The sequence below is a fragment of the Hyperolius riggenbachi genome, chromosome 11, assembly GCF_040937935.1.
Source record: "Hyperolius riggenbachi isolate aHypRig1 chromosome 11, aHypRig1.pri, whole genome shotgun sequence".
Classification (NCBI taxonomy): Eukaryota; Metazoa; Chordata; class Amphibia; order Anura; family Hyperoliidae; genus Hyperolius; species Hyperolius riggenbachi.
The window spans coordinates 3,987,474-4,009,918 of record NC_090656.1 but is presented as its reverse complement, the minus strand read 5'-3'; the positions used below and the strand labels follow the sequence as shown (position 1 = coordinate 4,009,918).

Sequence of the window (22,445 nt, the reverse complement as noted above, 5' to 3'; positions counted from 1 at the left end):
CGGAATATGTTGGCGCTATATAAATAAAAAAATAAAAATAAAGGGATAACCGAAGTGACATAAGATAGACGTGTATGTACAGTGCCTAGCACAAACTACGCTGTGTTTTTTCCTTCTCTGCCTGAAAGTTAAATATCAGGTATGTAAGTGGCTAACTCAGTCCTGACTCAGACAGGAAGTGACTACAGTGTGACCCTCACTGAAAAAGTGTTTTATAGTTGGAATTTCTTATCAGTGAGGGTCACACTGTAGTCACTTCCTGTCTGAGTCAGGACTGAGTCAGCCACTTACATACCTGATCTTTAACTCTTTCAGGCAGAGAAAGGAAAAAAAAAGAAAAAAAAAAAGGAAACACAGCCTAGTTATTAGTGTGCTAGGCACTGTACATACACATGTGGATTTCAACAAAGGAATTGAGCACATCAACCAAGTTTAACCCTAATAAATATGGCTTTGCAAATTTGGCCTAATTGGCTTATGATGAGGCATTGCTCATGCAAATATGCATCTGCTTTCACATGCCAAACTATGCAGGGTCCAAAACCAATACCGCAAAGCAGTTGCCCTGTGGGGATTAGTTCATGCTACATTAGCACTATCCAATTAGGCCAAATTTGCAAAACCAGATTTGTTTGGGTTAAACTTGGTTGATGCACACATTTTCTCTTTGTTGTAATCAGTATTGCATTTCTATCCTTTGGAGGTGGGTGGCTTGTTCTAGGAGGGGAGAGCCCTGGAGCAGGCTGTTTGCGCCTGTCCTCCCCTTTGGAGTGTTGCATGAGAGCAAGCCCTGAGCTCTAAAGCTCGGGGTGACCTATGCTGCAGTCGCCTGCTCCACCCAGCCTCCCACCCACCAACCCCCCCGGGGTGCCGCTGTGGTTTCCAGGCAGTGAGCGCTTGGGGCCCCGCGGCACCCCGGTTGTATGGGGCATTGGGAAGCCTCCCCGTGGCGCTCCTGGATAGTACTAATGTAGCATGAACTAATTCCTGCAGGGCGACCGCTTTGCGGTATTGGTTTTTAACCCAGCATAGTTTGGCATGCGAAAGCAAATGCATATTTGCAAGAGCCATGTCTTGTGAATAGCCAATTAGGCCAAATTTGCAAAGCCAGACTTGCTAGGGTTAAACTTCGTTGATGCACACATTTCCTCTGTTATCACTGTGCATACCAGTCTCTCTCATGTCACTTTGGGTATCCTTTAACAGGAAACCTCCATATGCCTCTCAGTTAAGGTTCCCTTTTAACAGTTTAATAACCAGCGTGCTATGAAGGACAGCTGGCAGTTGTGAGTTCCAGGCAGCTAGAGATACGTACGAGGCGCTGGTGAGCAGCGGGTACAGCAGGGACACCACCCGATCATAGCGATAGAAGCAGGAGAAGGCGATACGAAGGTCTACGGAGCGGGAGATGAACTCTGGCTTCTCGGATGGGTGGTGGGTGGACAGCTCATTGGAATAGATGAGGTGTGTGCCATTCACCTGATGAAGAAACAGACAGGTTACATTACACCGGGAGACAACAGCTGCAGAACCAAAGGATCAAACGTGTCACAGGGAACCTGAAAAGGAAAAGTTGAGCCATTAGAAGAACAGGTCAGAATTTGTGCTGGTTTTGGCCTCTTACATGGATTTGAGTTACGGACAAAATAGTTATGTTATCAACCGGAAATCTTTCAACCAGAAATTTAATAGAAAACAAACTTTTCCCTTAACGTGGACCTGAGCTCAGAACATCCTCTGTTCTAAAAGATCACCACAGCATAACCTTAAAGAAAACCCTTTGTGACAAGTGATACAAGTCCTGTAGTAAATCTGCAGTGTGTCCACTTCCTACTTTCATGGAAGCAGACAGTTAACGCCTCTGTCATGGCAGTCAGCTGACAGCTGAGGAATCAAATTACAACTTGTGATTAGTCACAGATGAGGGGGAAGTAGACAGGCTAAACTCTCTAAATATATACAGGGTGCATTTCTCTATGTTTACCTTCTGTCCTCTGCAAGACTTCAGGTCCACTTTAAAAAGACACCTGAAGTAAGGAATATGGGGAATATTGCCCCCCACCACAATAATCCATCCTCTTACCTTAACTATTGTGCCACACAGTGTGTGATTCTGGGGAGTCAGCGTGATGGAGACCTGCCCGTCCGGAGACCGCTGGACCCCACACTTCTGGCTGAGGGTGCGAAGGGTGGAGGAGTTTACATTCAGCTCCATGAGGATACTAGAGAGGACCTGGAGCCTCATCCCAGAGCGGTCACACATCAGCTCCAGCTGCATGTCTGTGGGGAAGAGGAAGAGACCGGTATAAAGGCCACAGGATGCAGGGGAAAGAGACAAGGCCACAGGATGCAGGGGAAAGAGACAAGGCCACAGGATGCAGGGGAAAGAGACAAGGCCACAGGATGCACAAGGCCGCAGGATGCAGGGAAGAGGAAGAGACCGGTCACAAGGCAGCAGGATGCAGGGAGGAGAGGAAAACACCGGTCACAAGGCCGCAGGATGCAGGGGAAAGAGACAAGGCCACAGGATGCAGGGGAAAGAGACAAGGCCACAGGGAGGACAAGGCCGCAGGGAAGAGGAAGAGACCGGTCACATGGCAACAGGATACAAGAATAAGACTGAGGAGGGATACGTTAAGGGAGACTTTACAAGATGCCAATTCCAGCTTCCATGCAGATTTTATGCAGCTTGGAAATGGGCCAATAGAATGCACTTGCTGAGGATTTTGATTGGCCCAATTTCAAGTTGCATACAATCAGCATCACATCTGAATAGAAGTCCATCTACATCCACTGCTCAGCTGTACACCTCAAGGTAGCCTCAGCCATACAGGTGCTCTGACTGAAGTGTGACGATTAGCTGCATGCATGTTTCAGATGTGTGATTCAGCCAATACTGCAGCCAAAGAGATCAGCAGGGCTGCCAGGCAACTGGTATTGTTAAAAAAGAAGCTAATATGGCAGTGACCAGATCCCTCTCAGGTGTACTTTTTGCCACTGACCCACAATAAGCATGCCAATCAGGTGATCAGCTCAGGTGCAACCACATCCATACCTTGGCACTGCTGTCCCATAAATCCTGGTTTACACAGACACTGGTACTGGCCCTTCACCTGGGTACACATCCCTCCGTTCTGGCACTTGGAGGTGCAGGCTGGGCTCGGTGTGGTCTGGAGACCATTCTGGCCCTGGTAATACCCTCTGGATTCAGGGATTCCTGGTTGGAGGAAAACAAAAAACACCTTCCTATAAAATGATTGCAGATAAAGCTACCCAGTGTCAGCAGCTGGTACACAGGCAGTGAATGCGACATTTTTGCTTGCCGATGAAAGCGTAGTAAAAAGGGATTTACCGCAATTCCATTCAAATTACGTTTTTTTTAAAAAAAAGGATCTACCACAATGTTTACATGAATGGTACCTATCTTGAATGCTACACGTAGCATCTAGAAGTCAGTTGCACCAGACAAAAAAAAAAAATTGGGATAAAAGCATTTTTGCACATAACGGTAAACTACATTACTGACACCATCTCAATGGGGTGGCCACTAACTGTCCAATTTCTAGCGAAAAATCATTCGAGCGATCAGACATTCTGATTGGACCAAAAAAAAATAATAAAAATCGTTCACTGCACTATCAACGAACCAATCTTTTGGTTTGAAAAAAACAAAAGCGGACAATTTTTATAATAGTTTGTAATCTATTTACAGATTTACAACCAATCCGGTCAGAATTTCTGATCGCTCAAAATATTTTGCTAGAAATTGGACCGTTAGTGGTAACCTTAAAACAACCCACGCTGAGGCCGTCAGACATCATGGCCCTTCATAGGGCACTGGAGACTGCAGCATTAGCAGGGGGCGGAATCAACGCATCACGTATCACTCAAAAAGCAGTCTTGTGCGATCTGTAATGTCAATTTCTATTAGAAATCAAAGTAATCCCCCCCAGTGTTTCCACCCCTCCCTTTAGATTGTAAGCCTCTGGCAGCGTCCTCCACTCCCTAGTGTAATCTACAGGATCATGTGCTCCTGTCCTATGACAGCCTGTACTTGTATTACTGGGCCTACCTAACCAGCCCATATTGCATGATCATGTATTTTGTACAATTTGTATGTTATACACATAGAACTTTGTTCTATGTGTATAACCCTATGTATGTCATCCTTGTATCATTGTATATATTTATTGTCCAGCGCTGTGTAATATGTTGGCGCTTTATAAATACAATAAATAATAATAAATAATAATCTTGGGCAGAGTCAATTACAGTGATCGAATCTGCCAAGGAAGGTGTCAGTGTATGGGCACCTTTACATTTAATAATGCCCCCAGGGCCAGATTTATACCCCCCCACCAACCATCGTCCTGCTGCATTTTGGGTGCGATTGAGCTCCTATACTGAGCAGCTCAGAGCAGAGGAAATTAGGAAGAAACGAGATTGCGTTTTCTACTGGCAAGAGGTTTTAAAAACAGGATGATACCATTTATTGGCTAACTAAAAATGATTAACCTATTTTGGTTCCTGGACGTAGAAACCACGTCCAGGAACCATGCGCGCTACTGCATGCTCCCGCGGCCCGTTAGCCAGGCAATTAGTGAATCGGGCTATGGTGCCCGATCACTGATTCCTCTCCCCCGCTGAAAAAGCGACAGCTTCTCTCGGAAGCTGCGCCTTTTCTGGCTTGTTCCCTCCCCCATGCGTCGCTCTAAGCGTGTGTTACGCTTAGGGTGACGTCATGTAAACAAACTCATGGCCGCCATCTTGTGGCCAAAAAGTAATACTACAACTAAAAGTAAAAAAAAATGAAAATTAACACATTTACATTATAAACCTATTGTTTACCTCCCACCCTCCTAAAACTACCCAAATAAAACGTTTACTATAAAAACAAACAAACAACATTACAATAAAAAAAAAGGCCGTCCTACTTACCGGTAGTAGTGTTTCGGCGAATACTCCAGGACAGCTCACCTGAGATTACCATTGAGTCCCTCCCCTATGGAAACAAATGCAAATTAAATCAATTAACCAATCAGCCCCTGGCCGCACCCTATATAGCCAGTCCCTTCCTTCCCCTCCTCAGTTCAATAGAAGAGTATCTAGCTCACCCCATTCTGTCATTTAATTATCTTTCTGATATCCGCAAAATTAGGGCTGGGTACTAAGGCAGCTGTCCTGGAGTATTCGCCGAAACACTACTACCGGTAAGTAGGACGGCCTTTCTCTCATCATACTCCAGGACAGCTCACCTGAGACCAGCGAGAACTCTTTACCTTAGGGTGGGATGACTGCCTGAAGCACCTTGCGTCCAAACGTCTGATCCTGGCTGGATAGTAACTCCACCCGATAGTGCTTCACAAATGTCGAATGTCCTGACCATGTAGCTGCTTTGCATATCTGGTCTAATGTTGCTCCTGATCTCTCCGCCCAGGAGGCTGCCAAGGACCTCGTAGAATGTGCTCTTATGTTTGTGGGTGTTTCACCACCTGACTCCTTATAAGCTAATCCTATAACCTCCCTGATCCATCTGGCTATGGAACTTTTTGAAGCCTGTAACCCCTTACGGCTGCCTGAAAATAAAACAAACAGATGGCTGGACCTTCTCCACTGCCGTGTCCTCTGTAAATAGGTAATAATCGCCTTTCTTACATCCAGACTTGCCAACCTCCTTTCCTTATCATTTTTAGGATCTGTGGAAAAGGATGGTAAAATAATTTCCTGCGTTCTATGGAATCCTGTGACCACCTTTGGTAGGTATGTTGGATCTGGCCGGAAGACTATTCTGTCTGGGTGGATTATCATATAAGGATCCTTTATTGACAAGGACTGTATGTCTCCCACCCTCCTTGCTGTCGTAATGGCGACTAAGAAGGCTACCTTTAATGTCAGTAGCTTAATAGGGATTGTATCTGCTGGTTGAAAAAATTCTGACATCAGAAAATCAAGAACCAGTGATAGGCTCCAGGGAGGTACCACCTTTACTGGTATAGGTTGTGATCTGGCCACTGCCTTTAGAAAATTCTTTATATGTAACTCAGTTGACAACTGCCTGTCCAAAAAAAACTGATAATGCTGACACCTGGACCCTGAGGGTGCTGACTGCCAACCCCATGTCCACTCCATCCTGTAAAAATTCTAAAATAAATCTTGTGTCATTTGACCTGACACTATTCTTCTCCCTCCAAGAACAAAAAACCCTCCATACCTTGGAATAAATCTTTCGTGTGTTTTCTTTTCTACATTTTAACAGCGTGTTAATAACCCTCTGTGAAAATCCTAACCCACTCAACGTCTGCCTTTCAGGATCCAGGCTGTGAGCTGGAGAAACCCCGGATCTGGATGTAGCTGGCCGTTCTGTATCAATAAGTCTGGCCTGGCCCCTAGGTGCCAAGGGCCCCTTATCTTTAGGGTCTGTAGAAACGGGAACCAGGCCCTTCTCGGCCACCAGGGTGCTATAAATATCACTTCTGAATGTGAGTGTCTCAACTTGTTGAGGGCTCTTGGGATCAGGTTGAATGGGGGAAAAGCGTACAGTAGGCCTGTGGGCCATTCTACTGTTAGTGCGTCCAACCGGTCTGTTGAAGAGGAAGGATGCAGGGAACAGAAATCTGCTGCCTTCGCGTTCTGCGGAGTGGCAAACAGATCCAATATTGGCCTGCCCCACTGAGCCACTATCTGATTGAAAACGTCCTGGTTCAGCTGCCACTCTGCCTCTGTGAGGGCTGATCTGCTGAGCGCATCTGCCCAACGGTTCCGGGTCCCCTGTATGTGGGTTGCCGTCAGTGACGTCACCTGTTCCTCTGCCCAGACTAAGATCTCCATGGTTAACTCTGAGACTCTGGACCCTGGTTCCCCCCTGCTTTTTGATATAGGACACTGTGACCATATTGTCTGAAAACAACGTTACTTCTCTGTTGTGTAACTGAGGTTGAAACGACAGTAGTGCCAATTTGACAGCCATCAGCTCTCTGAAGTTTGATGACTTCCGACTGAGCTGTGGAGACCACTGCCCCTGCACTTGATGCCCCTGACAGTGGGCTCCCCAACCCCAGGCACTGGCATCCGTATAAACTTTTACCGGATCCTTCTGCATCCAGGGCCGCCCCCTGGCTAACCTGTCTGCGTCCAACCACCAGTGGAGTGACTGTAATACTGGCTGTGGGGGAGGGGGCAAGTGATTGTCCAAGGAGGACTTCTGTCTGTCCCACGTCTGTAGTAGCCATGTCTGTAATTCCCGCATATGAGCTTGCGCCCATTCTACTGCCGGGATTACTGCCGTCATCTGTCCTAACAGGGTCATCGTCTGTCGAACTGAAACTGTCGGGGCTAATTCGTAGTCCCTCACCATCGACATCAACCTGTCTACCTTTGACGCTGGTAGCAAAATCCTTTCCTGACTCGAGTCCCATATTAACCCCAAAAATAGAGCTGTTTGAGTGGGTTGTAAGCACGATTTTTCTTTGCTCACTATCCATCCTAGAGTCTCCAGGGTTTGGATGCAGAGCTGTAAATTTTCTTTTAAGACCTGTTCGGTATTTGCCAAAACTAAAAAGTCGTCCAGATATGGCAGAACCCTTACATTCTGGAGATGTAGATGCGCGACGGCCTCTGCTACTACCTTCGTGAATATCCTCGGAGCGGAGGATATTCCGAATGGCAGGGCGCGATATTGGTAATGGCATACCGCGTCCCCCATAACTACCGCAAATCTCAGGAACTTCTGAAAATGCGGATGGATAGGGATGTGGAGGTAAGCGTCCTCCAAATCCAAGGTGGCCATGAACGCCTCTGGCCAAATCAAATTGCGGATCGATGCGACGCTCTCCATCCGAAATTTTTTCTCCAGAATGTAAGGGTTCAGGGGTTTCAAGTTGAGGATCATTCTGTACCTCCCCGATGGCTTTTGAATTACAAACACTCGTGAATAAAACCCCCTGCAATATTCCTGGACCGGAACCCTCTGAATTACCCTCTGTTGTAACAACTTTATCACAGAGGACTGAATTGCTTCCGCCCTTTCCGGGTCCCTGGGAGTTCCTGTGATTACAAAATTCCTGGGGGGCTGGGCTCGGAATTCTATTTTGTAACCATTCCGTATTAACTCCAAAATAAAACCGTTCCGTTATCTTCTGCCAGGCTTGAAAAAAATAAAGAAGCCTTCCCCCCACCTGTAAGTCTCTGTCATTTGTCAGGCTTTGCAGAGACTGGCTGTGGCTTATTGAACAGAAAGGTAGACCTTCCCCTTCCTGCATTATAAGTCCATCTCCTAGTTCTCTGCTGCTGTGGATGCTGTGAGCTCTGTCTGCCTCCTTCTCGTCTGGGAACATATCGTCTCCCCTGAAAGGACCTATTTGTTCCCCTCTTCCTTTTGTCCGGGAACTTTTTGGCCTTGTCTGAGGACCTCTCAAGTATGTCATTTAAGTCCTTGCCAAACAACAGCTGCCCCCCAAACTCCATAGCGCATAACCGATGTTTGGAGGATACATCCCCCCCCACGTGTTTAGCCACACTGCGCGCCTAGCGGAGTTTATGAGAGCAGTTGTCTTGGCTGTGGACCTTAAAGATTCAGTGGCCCCGTCAGCCAAAAAGGCCACTGTCTTGGACATGACTGGTAGGGATTCCAAGATTTTTTCATGTGGGGTACCTGCCACTAAGTGTGCCTTTAACCCCCTTATCCACTTCTCCAAATTCCGCGTTAGGCAGATGGCTGCAATGGCGGGCTTAAACCCAAAGGACGCTGCCTGCCATGCTCTTTTCAGAAGAATCTCTGCCTTACGATCCATTGGATCCTTTAAGCTGCCCGCGTCCTCAAAGGACAAGTCTGCTGCCTTAGAGTACTGGGCTAATGGCGCATCTAATTTAGGGCACTTTCCCCATACATCCTGATCCTCCTGCTTAAAGGGAAAACGTCTCTTAAATGACTTTGGTATGAATAATCTCTTTTCCGGCTGTTTCCACTGAGCCGATATCACGTTATTAATAGATTTGTGCACCGGGAACGTTCTAGTACCGGTTTCCTCCAGTCCCCTGTAAATATCATCCTGAACCGATGTGGCTGGAGTAGAGTCCTGGATATTCTCGGACTCGTATACAGCCTTTAAAAGCTCTGCTGTATCCTCCACACTAAATAGATACCTGGCCGCTATAGATGCGGAAGCTGTCTGGCCCTCTGAATCTCCAGCCTCCCCCTCCTCCAATGATTCCCATGAACCCTCCTCGCAAGATTCATTGGGAGAGTCAGGCTCAACTAGCCCCAAAATCGCAGGCAACCCCTGTGATGGCCGCTGCGGACCGTGTTCCAGCGGTTGCTCTCCGGCCGGTATCGCCCGGGGCGGGGGGGGGGGGGGGGCCTGGGGCTGTACCGTCGCCTGAGGCTGGGACTGTGGCTGCGTGGGGAAAGCAGCTCTGAAGGCCGCAAATGTGGTTGTCAATTCTCTCTTCATTGACTTCATTAAGTCTATCATCACCGTATTAGTATCTGTGCTAGCATCCCCCTTATGCCTACACTTGTCACATGAGGACCTAGAACAAGTAGGTGGTAAAACATCCCCACATTTAGAGCACTTGTTTGTCTTTTGGGCTGACTTTGCATGCTTCCTAACCTCCTGCAAAACAAGACACAAACAATGCCTGTCAGTTCCACCCTGCCAAACATTAACCTGTGTAGGGATCAGAACTGCCTAGTACCTGAGTCTGCTGAGCTGTCTCATCCGCAGCTGGTACCCTGCTGTCTGCGGTGGCCTCCGCTTGTTCCATGTCCGCACTGACAGCGTGCCCGCGTTCACGTGGCCCACGCAGCTTAAAAGCTGATCTCCGCTCTCAGCCCCGCCTCCCGAGGTCAAAGAACCCCTTCCGGCTGAATCACCACTCGCACTGCGGTGGGCGGAGCTTCCGCGCTACTACTTCCGCTCCTTCCGGATTCCGGAACGCGTCCACGTGACCTCCTGCCTCCAGGAAGACGCTGCAACTATTCATAAACGGCGGCCATGAGAAAGGGCGCTCCCGGCTCTCCTCCAGAGCGTTCCTCGCCGACAAGTAGTGTTTCCAGCCCCCCGGCCTTGCCAACACCTCCATCCGCCCTGCCAACACAAGCATAGACTGCTCTCTCATGGGGAAAAAAAACCTCTCTCTACCATAGGTGCTATAACACGCTCCCCTACGGTGCATAAAATAATAAAAACTCTGCACTAGTCCATGGGTGAGTGGAAACAATGAAGAACTGAGGGGAAGGAAGGGACTGGCTATATAGGGTGCGGCCAGGGGCTGATTGGTTAATTGATTTAATTTGCATTTGTTTCCATAGGGGAGGGACTCAATGGTAATCTCAGGTGAGCTGTCCTGGAGTATGATGAGAGAAAAAGGTAAATATTTACCTAAGGGTCTAAACTTTTTAAATATCAATGTAAAGATGAAATATTCCTATATTTTTTTATTTTAAACTTGTAAATCGTGATAGATGCAAAACGGAAAAAATGCACCTTTATTTCCAAATAAAATATTGTCGCCATACATTGTGATAGGGACATAATTTTAACGGTGTAATCAGGACATATGGGAAAATACAATACGTGAGTTTTAATTATGGAGGCATGTATTTTAAAACTATAATGGCTGAAAACTGAGAAATAATCTCCGTTTTTTCTTATTCTTCCTGTTAAAATGCATTTACAGTAAAGTGGCTCTTAGCAAAATCTACCCCCCAAAGAAAGCCTAATTGGTGGCAGAAAAAAGATAGATCAGTTCATTGTGATAAGTAGTGATAAAGTTATAGGCTAATGAATGGGAGGTGAACATTTCTCAAGTGAAAACGACGGAATGCAAATGGATTAAGAATAAGCAAGCTTTCGGCCTTGCAGCCTTCGTCGGGCTTATATCCTGTTATCCTGCTAGTTAACTAACAGGATATAAGCCCGACGAAGGCTGCAAGGCTGAAAGCTTGCTTATTTTTATTCATTTTTAGTTAGCCAATAAATGGTATCATCCTGGTTTAAAACTTATTGCTTTTACTGATGGCTGACACTGTACAATACCCTACTGTTTTCTACTGGAAGAGAGACCGCAAGCCTCATGTTCATGGGCGGCTGAACGGCTCGTTTGTTGGGAAGTTCCGCCTCGGGGCCAGAAGCACCAGTCAGCTGCAGTTACATACAGCCGAATGGCAGAGTTTGGTAACACTCAGTTATCCGTTGGCTAAAAACCTTCTGTCTGTCCACCACCCGTCCTGAGTGCACACAAGCACCTGTCCGGTGAATGGGAGCAGCTGACAGGCAGCGAATTCACCGCGTTCAGATGCTCGTGGAAAAGGGGCCTCATTCAGTTTTTAAACATGGAAATAAGGACTACAAAAAAAATCCATATTTTACCTTCCTCAAAAATGATGTCTGGTGTCGCCCGAGTCACCAGTGCGGCTCCAAACAGCACAACGCACGCCCCGAAGAAGTCCAACATCTGCAGGAGAAAGAAATCACAAAACAGATGAAACAGGAAAAACAAAACACTGCAGATTGGTGAGATTTAAAGAGACCAAAGTCTAAAATAAACATGGCATATATCTAAAAAAAAAAGTTATCAATTCACGTGCGTTTTTTTTTTTAAAGCGGACCTGAACTCAGAACTTCCTCTCTGCTCTAAAAGATGTGCTACAAATAAAAAAAAAAATCTGCACACAGTTTATGTCCTGCTTTCAAGGAAGCAAACATCTTGTTCACATCCTGTGCTTTCAAATGGGCTTATCTGCCGTAGCAGTCAGCTGACAGGAGCGAGATCATACAGGGTCTCTGAGGGCAAGTTAGGCAAAACACAGGTGAAGTCTTAACTTTAGGAGAACAGGGTACAAGCCATTTTTATTTTAGACTTAATAGTCCCTTTAACCACTTGAGGACTGTAGGCTTAAGGTGGCTACACGATACAATAAAATGATCAGATTTTACGGCAATTCGATCTTCTGAAAAAAAAAAAAAGTTCATTTGACTGAAAAATCAGATTGTATTCCCAGTTTTCTACGATTTTTATCGATCGGGAATGCCAGATATTTTTCTTCAATCCTTCTAGAGATTGTATGGTGTTTTAGATTGTCGATTACTATACACACCCTAGAAATGTTGTCAGTTTCCAATCATTTTTATTAATTGGGGAAAAATTGAACGTGTGTGGTACTGTACATTGGTCATTTTTGAAATGTTAGTCAGAAAACTATTGCAATTCTTAAATTGAACAGATTATAAAAATTGTATGGTGTGTGGCCACCTTAACACCCTCTGGTGACAGGCTTCTCCTTCCCCCCCAATGCATAAAAAAAAAGGAGTAGGGAAATATGCAAAATCAGGGAATAAACATGCAGGAAAAAAGTGGCATAAAAATTTTTTTTGTCAAAACAAAAAATTAAAGTCCAGCAAAAAGCGCTCAAGGCTCCAGTTAAGTCAATGGGAAGCAAAATAGAACAAGTACTTGTAGGCAATATAAAATTGGTAGCAAGTCAGAAAATGCACCCCTTTTTCTTTGTGAATTTTGATTTGTTTTTTGCAGGAATTTACATTTTCCTCAGTATTTGCGAACTTTCACCGCACTTTTCTTGCATGCGGGAAAAAAGTAAAATTTTGTGACTGTCTCATTTCAGTTGGGAATCACAAGTGCGTTTCTGTATGCGGAAAATGATTGTGAATAGATCCAATCGTGTGATCCCAGCATTAGGATTTACTTTTAATCAAATATTTTTTCCAGCTCGAACAAACAACAACTTTTGGGCAAAAAAAAAAATAATTATACGGGGAGGGAATTGAACTTGCTCAAGATATTTCTCACGGATTTAGCTACAGATTAAGTGGTTTGAATGGCCAAAATGAGCAGAGCCCAGCACACAGGACAGGTCATTTTGGCTGGGGGCACACTTGGCAGAAACGCAAGCGTTGCAGAAAACACGGTTTTGCCGCTAATGGAAGTCTATAAGCAACAAAAAAAAAAAAAAAAAAAAAAAAAAAAAAAAAAAAAAAGACGCATATAAAACATGCGTTTTTGTATGTGTGCGTTTTTAAAGACACTGGTTTTGTTGCATAGGGCCCTATTCACACCATGTGTGGTAACTTTTGGTTGCAAAATTACCTCCAGTGATAAAACTTTTATGAGTATGTTGCGGTAAATGTGTTAAGTGTTCGGCAACTTTGCGGTAATTGGTTGGCAATTGTGGAAATAAAGCTTTTTTGAGCACTGTAGGGCAGCCCATATGCTTGCCACCCATTACACAGAGACGGCCCAGGAAAGCCGGTCACATTTAAAGTGAGACCTCACCATGTATTTAGAGAGTTTAGCCTGTCCAATTCCCCCTCATCTGTGACTAATCACCAGTATAATTTGAGCTTTCAGCTGTGCCAGCTGGCTGCCTCAGCAGAGCAGCTAATTTGTAAGCAGGATGTTAACCCTATGTCTGCTTCCATGAAAGCAGGAAGTACACGAGATTTATTGCAGGATTTGTAACAAATAAATGTTTTTCTTTAAAGGTTATTATTCTGTTGCTTATCTTTCAGAGCAGAGAGGAATTTCCTCCTCGGCATCTATAAAATAATCTAAAAGACTGTACGAGGTCTGAAAGTGCGCCTTGAGGTTAGATCTTCTCTGCCTTCTGTGTAAAATTGCCAAACTCGAACAAAGCTCAAAAGGCTCCATCCTGAAGGCCAAACGCAGAGAAGTGATAACCACCTGCCATTTGTAAGTGATTAAATTAAAAAATCCTTAATTACCACCAACTAGCTGCTAGGGATGATCAATGAGATGCATAAAAATTTGCATAATTTCAGAAATTTGCAAGTATATGCAGCTTCAAAATGGACCAATCAATGTAAACCTAGGTTTAAATTGATTGGTTCATTTTTCCAAGCTGCATATATTTGCATAATATGTATACATTTGCATCAACTCAGAAGAATTTGCATCTGTGATCATCCCTACTAGCTGCACACCGATTAAATTGAGAATCTCAACTGGGAGATACCTTTTGAGGTAATTATCACACTTCTACCGCAAGAGGCAATTTAGGGAGAGAAAAAAAAAAATTGTAAATTTTAAAATGGAGATATTTGTCGGTATTGATCACTACCTAATTTACCTCCTGCGGTAACTCATTGTGAATAGACCCATAATATTCAAAACCGCATCAAAAATGCACATAATTAAAGTCAATGGGAACGCAATGGTATGAGTTCCTTTCATAAGTATGTTTTTTATTGTTGTGATGCATTTCCGCTTCATGTTGTCTTCCTAGTGATTTGCATAAATCAAAACGCATACAAAACATGCATTTTGTATACACGAACCGCAAATGCATAAAATGTACACAAAATGCTAGAAAATGCATATGCGGGTAAAACCTCAAAAGCAAATGCACAAAAACCGTACGTGAAAGAAAATGCGTCCTTTCACTCTGTTATGTGCGCCTGAGTGCATACCACAATTATGTGACAGAGGGAGGCTACCTGGGTGCAGAAGAGACACAAAAATGGTGTAACAGCACAACCACCAACCACCTAGCATTAAGGCCCCGTTCACACTGCACGCGTTTCCAGCCGCGTTTTGGAAACGCGTGCAGGTGGCCGACACGCACGACAGACATTGCATAGAGTGCACTGTCTGATGTTCACACTGCATGCGTTCCGGACCTGTGCGGTCTGGGAACGCATGCTGCATGCATTTTTTGCAAAAACGCGTGGCTGTCCCATTCACTTTTCAGTGATGGGATCAGCCACGTAACGCACACAAACGCGGATGGCGTGCGTTCGCATGCGTTGCGTTCTGCATGCATGGCCATCCGCGTTTGTGATGTGAACGGGGCCTAAAGGGAACCTGTAGTAATAGTCATATGGAAGCTGCCATATTTATTTCCTTTTAAACAATTCCAATTGCCTGGCTCTCCTACTGATCCTCTGCCTCAAATTCTTTCAGCCATAGCCCCTGAACAAGCATGCAGCCAATCAGGCATTTGACCAGTGATGGGCTCACGAGTAGATAAGTAGCCGAATTTGTGATTCTAATGAGGCTTAATTGACTTGGGTATGTGCATGGGAGACAGGAGGTTAATTACCTAGAAGTCTGGTGCGTCTATGCGTATCAAACGCGTCCAATGGGACACATTCCACAACTCAATACCTCCTCCTTGCCGTAAGGAGTCGTGGATTGCGTCCCATTGGATGTGTGATACGCATAGAAGCACCCGGACATCTGGGTAATTAACCCCCCGTCTCCCATGCACACACCTGAGGCAATTAAGCCTCAGAAATGTTGGGCAGGATTCACAAAGCTTCTCACCCGTTTCCACCTTATCCCAGTTACATTTTTAAGCTCCCAAAGAGCAAAAATATACTGGGCTCTATTCATAAAAAAACTTGTGGCGTAAATACTCGTAGAGGTAAAATACCGCAGCGGTATTTTAGACTTCTGGGTGGTCATTCATAAAAATCTTGCCAGCTGCGATCGCAGAGCGGAGATCTCCCGCTGAAAGCTGGCGGTAAGCTTGTCATACAGGTGCGGAGATCTCCTGCTGAAAGCTAGCGGTAAGCTGTCGGAAGGCATGCGGAGATCTCCCGCTGAAGGCTGGCGGTAAGCTTGTCATACAGGTGCGGAGATCTCCCGCTGAAGGCTGGCGGTAAGCTTGTCATACAGGTGCGGAGATCTCCTGCTGAAAGCTGGCGGTAAGCTGGCGGTAAGCTGTCGGAAGGCATGCGGAAACACTTCAGCCGGCAGAGTCCCTCCGTGCACTGCTCTCTCTGGGAGGTCTGTCCCATTCACTTGTATGTAATCCGCAAAATCAGAGGAAGCGGTATTTCCCGTCCACATACCGCTTCCTCTAATCTTTATGAATGGACATTTTGTTACTTTTTTCTGGATAAATCTAGAAAAACACTGCAGAAGGCGGTAATTTCTCGCTCTGCTGGGGGATTGTAGCTTATCATGCGGGAACAGCTTTTATGAATGCCCACTTTGCTAAATGGTCGGGAAAGTCCGCTGTTTTGAGCGGAAAACTTGCGGTAACCTTTTATGAATAGAGCCCATTAAGGTAAGAAAAGTAATGTTGAAGTGAAGTTAATCAGGAACAACTTAGAGTGATTATTTTGCTTATAAATATGCTGGAAGGTTATTTGTACTTGTCACGGACGATTGCGGGGACGCAGGCGCGTCCTGGAACCGCCCGTGAAGAAAAGAACGATCGCACTCGATTCCTGCGTCGATTGCGCTTCAAATCGGTACAATCTGGATTTATTGTGTAGGAGGTCTGCAGTCCCTTCTTAGCAGAGGAATAGCATCACCTTAACTGCAGGATGGCTCTTTTGATATGCTAATGAGCCTAATCTGCCCTGGAGGGCCCTGGCTTCAAGCTGTGCTGATGGCCATCCATCAGGTACAAGGTGACAAGCATCCTGGCAGAAGCAATCTAGCTGGGGGGAAAGCCAGACCCACTGGCTCCCTCACTGCAGGGGAGATGACACCTAGCTGGCTGCCCCAAACTTCAAAGAAGCCTTTGCCTGGGAATAACCTCTGTCTCATAGCCATATCTATAACTTCCCAGATCTGTCATATTTCTGGGGTTCCTAAGGTGGCAGCAGTGCCAAACGTGGGGGAAGGGTAGCATGAGCCCCGGTGCTGGTTCTGAGGAAGTTTCAGAACATTCTGAGGTAAGGACTACCAGTTAGGCAGTCTCAAAATGCCCTGATGATACCGCAGGGGTCCCACCCCTCATGTCTGGTATCAGGGAGCTGGGTAAATCGAGACAGACCTGAAAATGTTAATAAATCTGCCCTGACCTGTACGGTTCTGTGAGATAGAGCCCATATATGGGTAGATATGATTTCTAGCCCCAGTACAAGGGGAGGGCTCATCTCATCTTTGAAGGGGGTGTATGGCTCCCCGCCCTCACTCCCTCCTACTGAAGCAGGGGCATAAGAATGGCTGAGGACCCAAACTCAGTGTCCTCCATTCTGAAACATCTTGAACTCATTTATGCCAGCTTGAGGATATGCTGGCATCTGCCTGGTCTGAACTCTGGACTTTGATTGAAACCAAGGACTTTACAAGTTTTCCCACTAAAGGACCTCTTTCCACCTACTAAGTATTTTTCTCCCTTCTTTTATTTTCTTACTGGTTATTACTGTCTTAACGATTGTTGATTTTAATAATTGTCTGTATATATTAATTATTTATATTGCGTGAATAAACGACTTTCTCCAAGTCATTCACTTTCCGCTACCCTACTTATCAGCACACACACAGAAGTGATCCCGTGTCTCTGAAGATACGCTACTGTTTGTTGTTGGCTAGACAGAATATCGTGTGTTTAACCGTTTTATTCGCAGGATTAGTCAGTCAGTAAATCGGGTCCACTGGCCCATACCAGTGGTGGTGGCAAATCCCATGAACCAGTGGGTGACGTTGTAATCACCCATATCTCACAGGCTCCCTTCTGAGTTGTCTGCGGCTAATTCTTAACGGTTCCTGCGCATTGACTGCGACCAGAGTTCGCACGATCTGTGCGCTGGCACCGTTTAGAAGGCTAAGTGCGGTCAGCCACGAGGGCTCCTGTGACAGTGTTAGGCAGCGGTTGGATCTGTGTTGTGCTGAAAGTATCTACGATAGCGCTAGCGCTATCGAGAAACGAACTAATTCGTTGGTGTAGCTGGAAGGCAATATATTTTTTATATATACAGAGAGACTGTGTAGCCAGTACCCCTCCCCAAAAGTTTTATTTTATTTGGCATGGAAATGTCCGGGAACTACAAGAAAATGGGCCTGGCGGACCTGCAAAATCTTTGCCAAGAGAGAGGCATTGATGTCGGCCGCAAGAAACAACAGGACCTGGTAACGGAATTGTTTCAATGGGATACCCAGCAACTGCGGGAGCCGGGAGTGTCCGCTGAAGTGGATACCAGCCCATCTGACAATCGAGGGGAACCAGAGACTGAGACTCCTGACCGTACAGAGGTTGTGCATCCTGAGGGCCCTGCATCAACAGTTACGCCGGAGAATGTCAGTGTGGACCCCAATCCCAGAGTTTCTGACAGTACTCGCCCGGAACTGGCCAGTACTGGACTGTCCGTTTGTACTGATCCGCTAATGCAGCAGGCGTTACAAAAGCTGATGGACACTGACCTGGACAAGTACCTGCAGTACATGCGTGAGGAGCGCCAATCTGCAGAAGCGCGGACAGAGCGCCAAATGCGGGAGGAATGGGAGCGGCAAGCGGCTGCTACGGAACGGGAGCTCCAACGACAGCATGAGCTAAACATGGCAAAAGTGCAACAGGCCAGCCGGAGTTCACCGCCCAGCCTCCCTGCTGAAGGAGCTGCAGCACCCGTAAGTGCAAAATTTAAATTTGCTAATATTGAAAAAGACACTGACATTGACTTGTTTTTGCGGTCTTTTGAAAAAGCATGCCGTCAATATCGTCTGTCCCCAGACCAGTGGGCCAGACATCTGACACCTTTGCTGCGCTACAAAGCGCTTGATGCTTTCGCAGAATTGCCTGCGGAAAAGGATAATGATTATGCTGCTATAAAAGACGCTATCATTACTAAGTACCAGCTGACGCCAGAAGCCTATCGGAAAAAGTTCAGGGCCTGGCAGAAAAAATCTTCTGACTCGTACCGAGATGTGGCCAGCAGCTTGCTCACCACACTCCGCCAGTGGACACTAGGCCTCACCAAAGGGTCTTATGGCGTCCTAGAGGACTTGATAGTCCTCGAACAATTTCTGAACATTTGCCCTGCTGATGTACGACAGTTTGTGTTAGAACGCAGGCCGGCTTCAGCCACTGTCGCTGCAGACCTTGCTGAGACTTTTGCAACTACCCGGGTGGCTGATACCCGCAGAACTGTTCCATCCAGCTGGAGAGGAGGTCAGCCCAATACCTCGGCAGACCCTCCTGCCCCTGTGAGCCGTCCGCCACAGAGGCCACCCAGCGCAGCTGCTGCACCCAGGCCTGCAGCGCCTGGAGAGGTCATCTGTCACTACTGCCGCCAGCCCGGACACATGAAATTCGACTGTCCGGAGCGGAGACAGACACCACCAGCACCTGGATCATCTGCATCACCTGCACCTCACCCACAGCAGAGGCAACCCGCCAGCGAACCACAGCCTGGATCATCAGATTTTGTCCTGTTTGCCCGCGGAAAGGAAATCCGCGACCGAACCGACCAGCAGCAACTTGTTAGAGTGAACGGCAAAGTTGTCACCGGATTCCGAGACACCGGAGCTGACATCACGTTAGTTCACTCACACCTTGTGCCAAAGGAGAGCATCAGCTCCAGCCGATCCCTTGCCCTTACTGGAGTAGAAGGCACCCTTTTTCACATAGCCCACGCCAGAGTGAAGCTGGATTGGGGAGTGGGAGGGGTCCAAGAAAGGGTTGTTGGGGTTATGAAGGATCTCCCAGTCCCTGTGTTGCTAGGGACTGATTTGGGCAAGCTTGTGTCCTACTATGAACCTGCCACGACCGCCTTGTCGCTCACGGAAGGAGACGGACTCTCCACCCACCACCAGGTACTTTATACACTTGGGGGAGCACCAGGGGGAGGCGGGTTGAATGTGCCCAGTTCAAGGGTACCAGGTTCAATAGTGCCTGCTTCAAAGGCACCTGAGTTTGATGTACAGACTGTCTGTTGTGAGGATGCTGTAACTGTACCTGAGTTTACTGTACAAACTGTCCGTGATGAAAATGTTCCTGTTACTGTTATAAATGCTTGTGACAATGATGTAGGTAATGCCAATATGTGCCATTCTGACAGTGTACCTGTGCTAGCCATACCGCACAGCTGCACTGCTCGGAACCCGAGCTCAGAACAGGTGGAGGGGGTTCCGGCCTCCTCCCCCTCCTCTGACCGCAGGGATGAGACCTTTCAGCCGCTGGCCTCGTGTGACATGAGCCAGTTGGCTGAAACTGACAGCGCCATATTCTCAGCCGCACTACAAAGTGACCCAAGCCTGGAGGTGCTCAGGCAGCGAGCCGCTGAGCCCCTCGCAGACGGGGCCGCTTTCAAGGTGTACTGGGAAGGTGGGAGACTGTACAGTGAGTCTGCACAGCCCCCTACAGGTAGATCCCACGCGAATACCAAATGGCTTGTGGTCCCGAGTGCGTTCAGGGGACATGTGCTGAAATCCGCACATGGTAATCCTCTGACCGGGCACTCGGGTGTCCGCAAGACACTCGCCGGTATTCGGAAACAGTTTTATTGGCCCCGGATGAACAGGGATGTAGCCAACTACTGCAGGGCATGTGCCGTCTGTCAGGAGCTGGGAAGGTCCAGGGATTCCCGCGGGGTTCCCTTAGGTCCACAGCCACTCAGCAGGGGAACCCTGCGTGGGCTGGCTGTTGACCTAACCAACCCACTGCCCGTTGTCCGCAGTCCCGGCAGACACCACGTCCGACTGCAGTGGCGCAAACGCCCTGTCCAGAACGGTCCATGTTGGGTCAACCCTGAGGGTAGCCGACCGCGACCGGTCCAGGGGAACCGAGCCACAGGCTCCAATAGGTTTTCCCGCCGTACCGGCAACTCGAGACCCGTCAGCCAGGCTAGCGGCGCCGCCACACATCTTGCGGATGAGTGGCTAAGCCACGGACAAGGGGGGGGGCTGTCACGGACGATTGCGGGGACGCAGGCGCGTCCTGGAACCGCCCGTGAAGAAAAGAACGATCGCACTCGATTCCTGCGTCGATTGCGCTTCAAATCGGTACAATCTGGATTTATTGTGTAGGAGGTCTGCAGTCCCTTCTTAGCAGAGGAATAGCATCACCTTAACTGCAGGATGGCTCTTTTGATATGCTAATGAGCCTAATCTGCCCTGGAGGGCCCTGGCTTCAAGCTGTGCTGATGGCCATCCATCAGGTACAAGGTGACAAGCATCCTGGCAGAAGCAATCTAGCTGGGGGGAAAGCCAGACCCACTGGCTCCCTCACTGCAGGGGAGATGACACCTAGCTGGCTGCCCCAAACTTCAAAGAAGCCTTTGCCTGGGAATAACCTCTGTCTCATAGCCATATCTATAACTTCCCAGATCTGTCATATTTCTGGGGTTCCTAAGGTGGCAGCAGTGCCAAACGTGGGGGAAGGGTAGCATGAGCCCCGGTGCTGGTTCTGAGGAAGTTTCAGAACATTCTGAGGTAAGGACTACCAGTTAGGCAGTCTCAAAATGCCCTGATGATACCGCAGGGGTCCCACCCCTCATGTCTGGTATCAGGGCGCTGGGTAAATCGAGACAGACCTGAAAATGTTAATAAATCTGCCCTGACCTGTACGGTTCTGTGAGATAGAGCCCATATATGGGTAGATATGATTTCTAGCCCCAGTACAAGGGGAGGGCTCATCTCATCTTTGAAGGGGGTGTATGGCTCCCCGCCCTCACTCCCTCCTACTGAAGCAGGGGCATAAGAATGGCTGAGGACCCAAACTCAGTGTCCTCCATTCTGAAACATCTTGAACTCATTTATGCCAGCTTGAGGATATGCTGGCATCTGCCTGGTCTGAACTCTGGACTTTGATTGAAACCAAGGACTTTACAAGTTTTCCCACTAAAGGACCTCTTTCCACCTACTAAGTATTTTTCTCCCTTCTTTTATTTTCTTACTGGTTATTACTGTCTTAACGATTGTTGATTTTAATAATTGTCTGTATATATTAATTATTTATATTGCGTGAATAAACGACTTTCTCCAAGTCATTCACTTTCCGCTACCCTACTTATCAGCACACACACAGAAGTGATCCCGTGTCTCTGAAGATACGCTACTGTTTGTTGTTGGCTAGACAGAATATCGTGTGTTTAACCGTTTTATTCGCAGGATTAGTCAGTCAGTAAATCGGGTCCACTGGCCCATACCAGTGGTGGTGGCAAATCCCATGAACCAGTGGGTGACGTTGTAATCACCCATATCTCACAGGCTCCCTTCTGAGTTGTCTGCGGCTAATTCTTAACGGTTCCTGCGCATTGACTGCGACCAGAGTTCGCACGATCTGTGCGCTGGCACCGTTTAGAAGGCTAAGTGCGGTCAGCCACGAGGGCTCCTGTGACAGTACTAATTAGGTGATAAATCCTGTATGAGAAGTTGTGAATACAGCCCATGTTTGTTCATTAAGTTACCAAACTTCTGCCTCATGGGGGAGAAAAAAAAAAAAAAAAAAAAAAAAAAAAAAAAAAAAAAAAAAAAAAAAAAAAAAAAAGCTACATGAGGTATATTACCATCCAGAATGATTCTACCAAACTAACAAATGAATAGAGCCCAATGCGTTACCACATGTGGTTACCAAAATGTTGGAAAATTACCAACTGAATTAAGACCACGTTCACATTCACAATGGTTTCAGCCTGAAATTACCATTTGCGGAAAGTGTGGTAGAAATAAAAAATTATATAAGTGATAAGAGTGCAGTAACATGTCAGTAAAAGGTACTTATCCGTTAGCCGGGC

The 22,445-nt window shown here is 46.9% G+C and overlaps 1 protein-coding gene across 2 annotated transcripts in view; it reads right to left on the bottom strand.

Moving 5' to 3' along the window:
- The window catches only part of LOC137537583 (pancreatic secretory granule membrane major glycoprotein GP2-like), a 43,217-nt gene that overhangs the window by 19,200 nt on the left and 1,572 nt on the right, over window positions 1–22,445 (bottom strand). For both annotated transcript variants that reach the window (XM_068259456.1, XM_068259457.1), the window contains exons 2-5: window positions 11,370–11,454; window positions 3,056–3,217; window positions 2,084–2,280; window positions 1,316–1,479 (exon numbers count right to left, since the gene is read on the bottom strand). In XM_068259456.1, coding sequence (XP_068115557.1) covers window positions 1,316–1,479; window positions 2,084–2,280; window positions 3,056–3,217; window positions 11,370–11,454 — 608 coding nt within the window. The remainder of the gene's footprint in view (window positions 1–1,315; window positions 1,480–2,083; window positions 2,281–3,055; window positions 3,218–11,369; window positions 11,455–22,445) is intronic.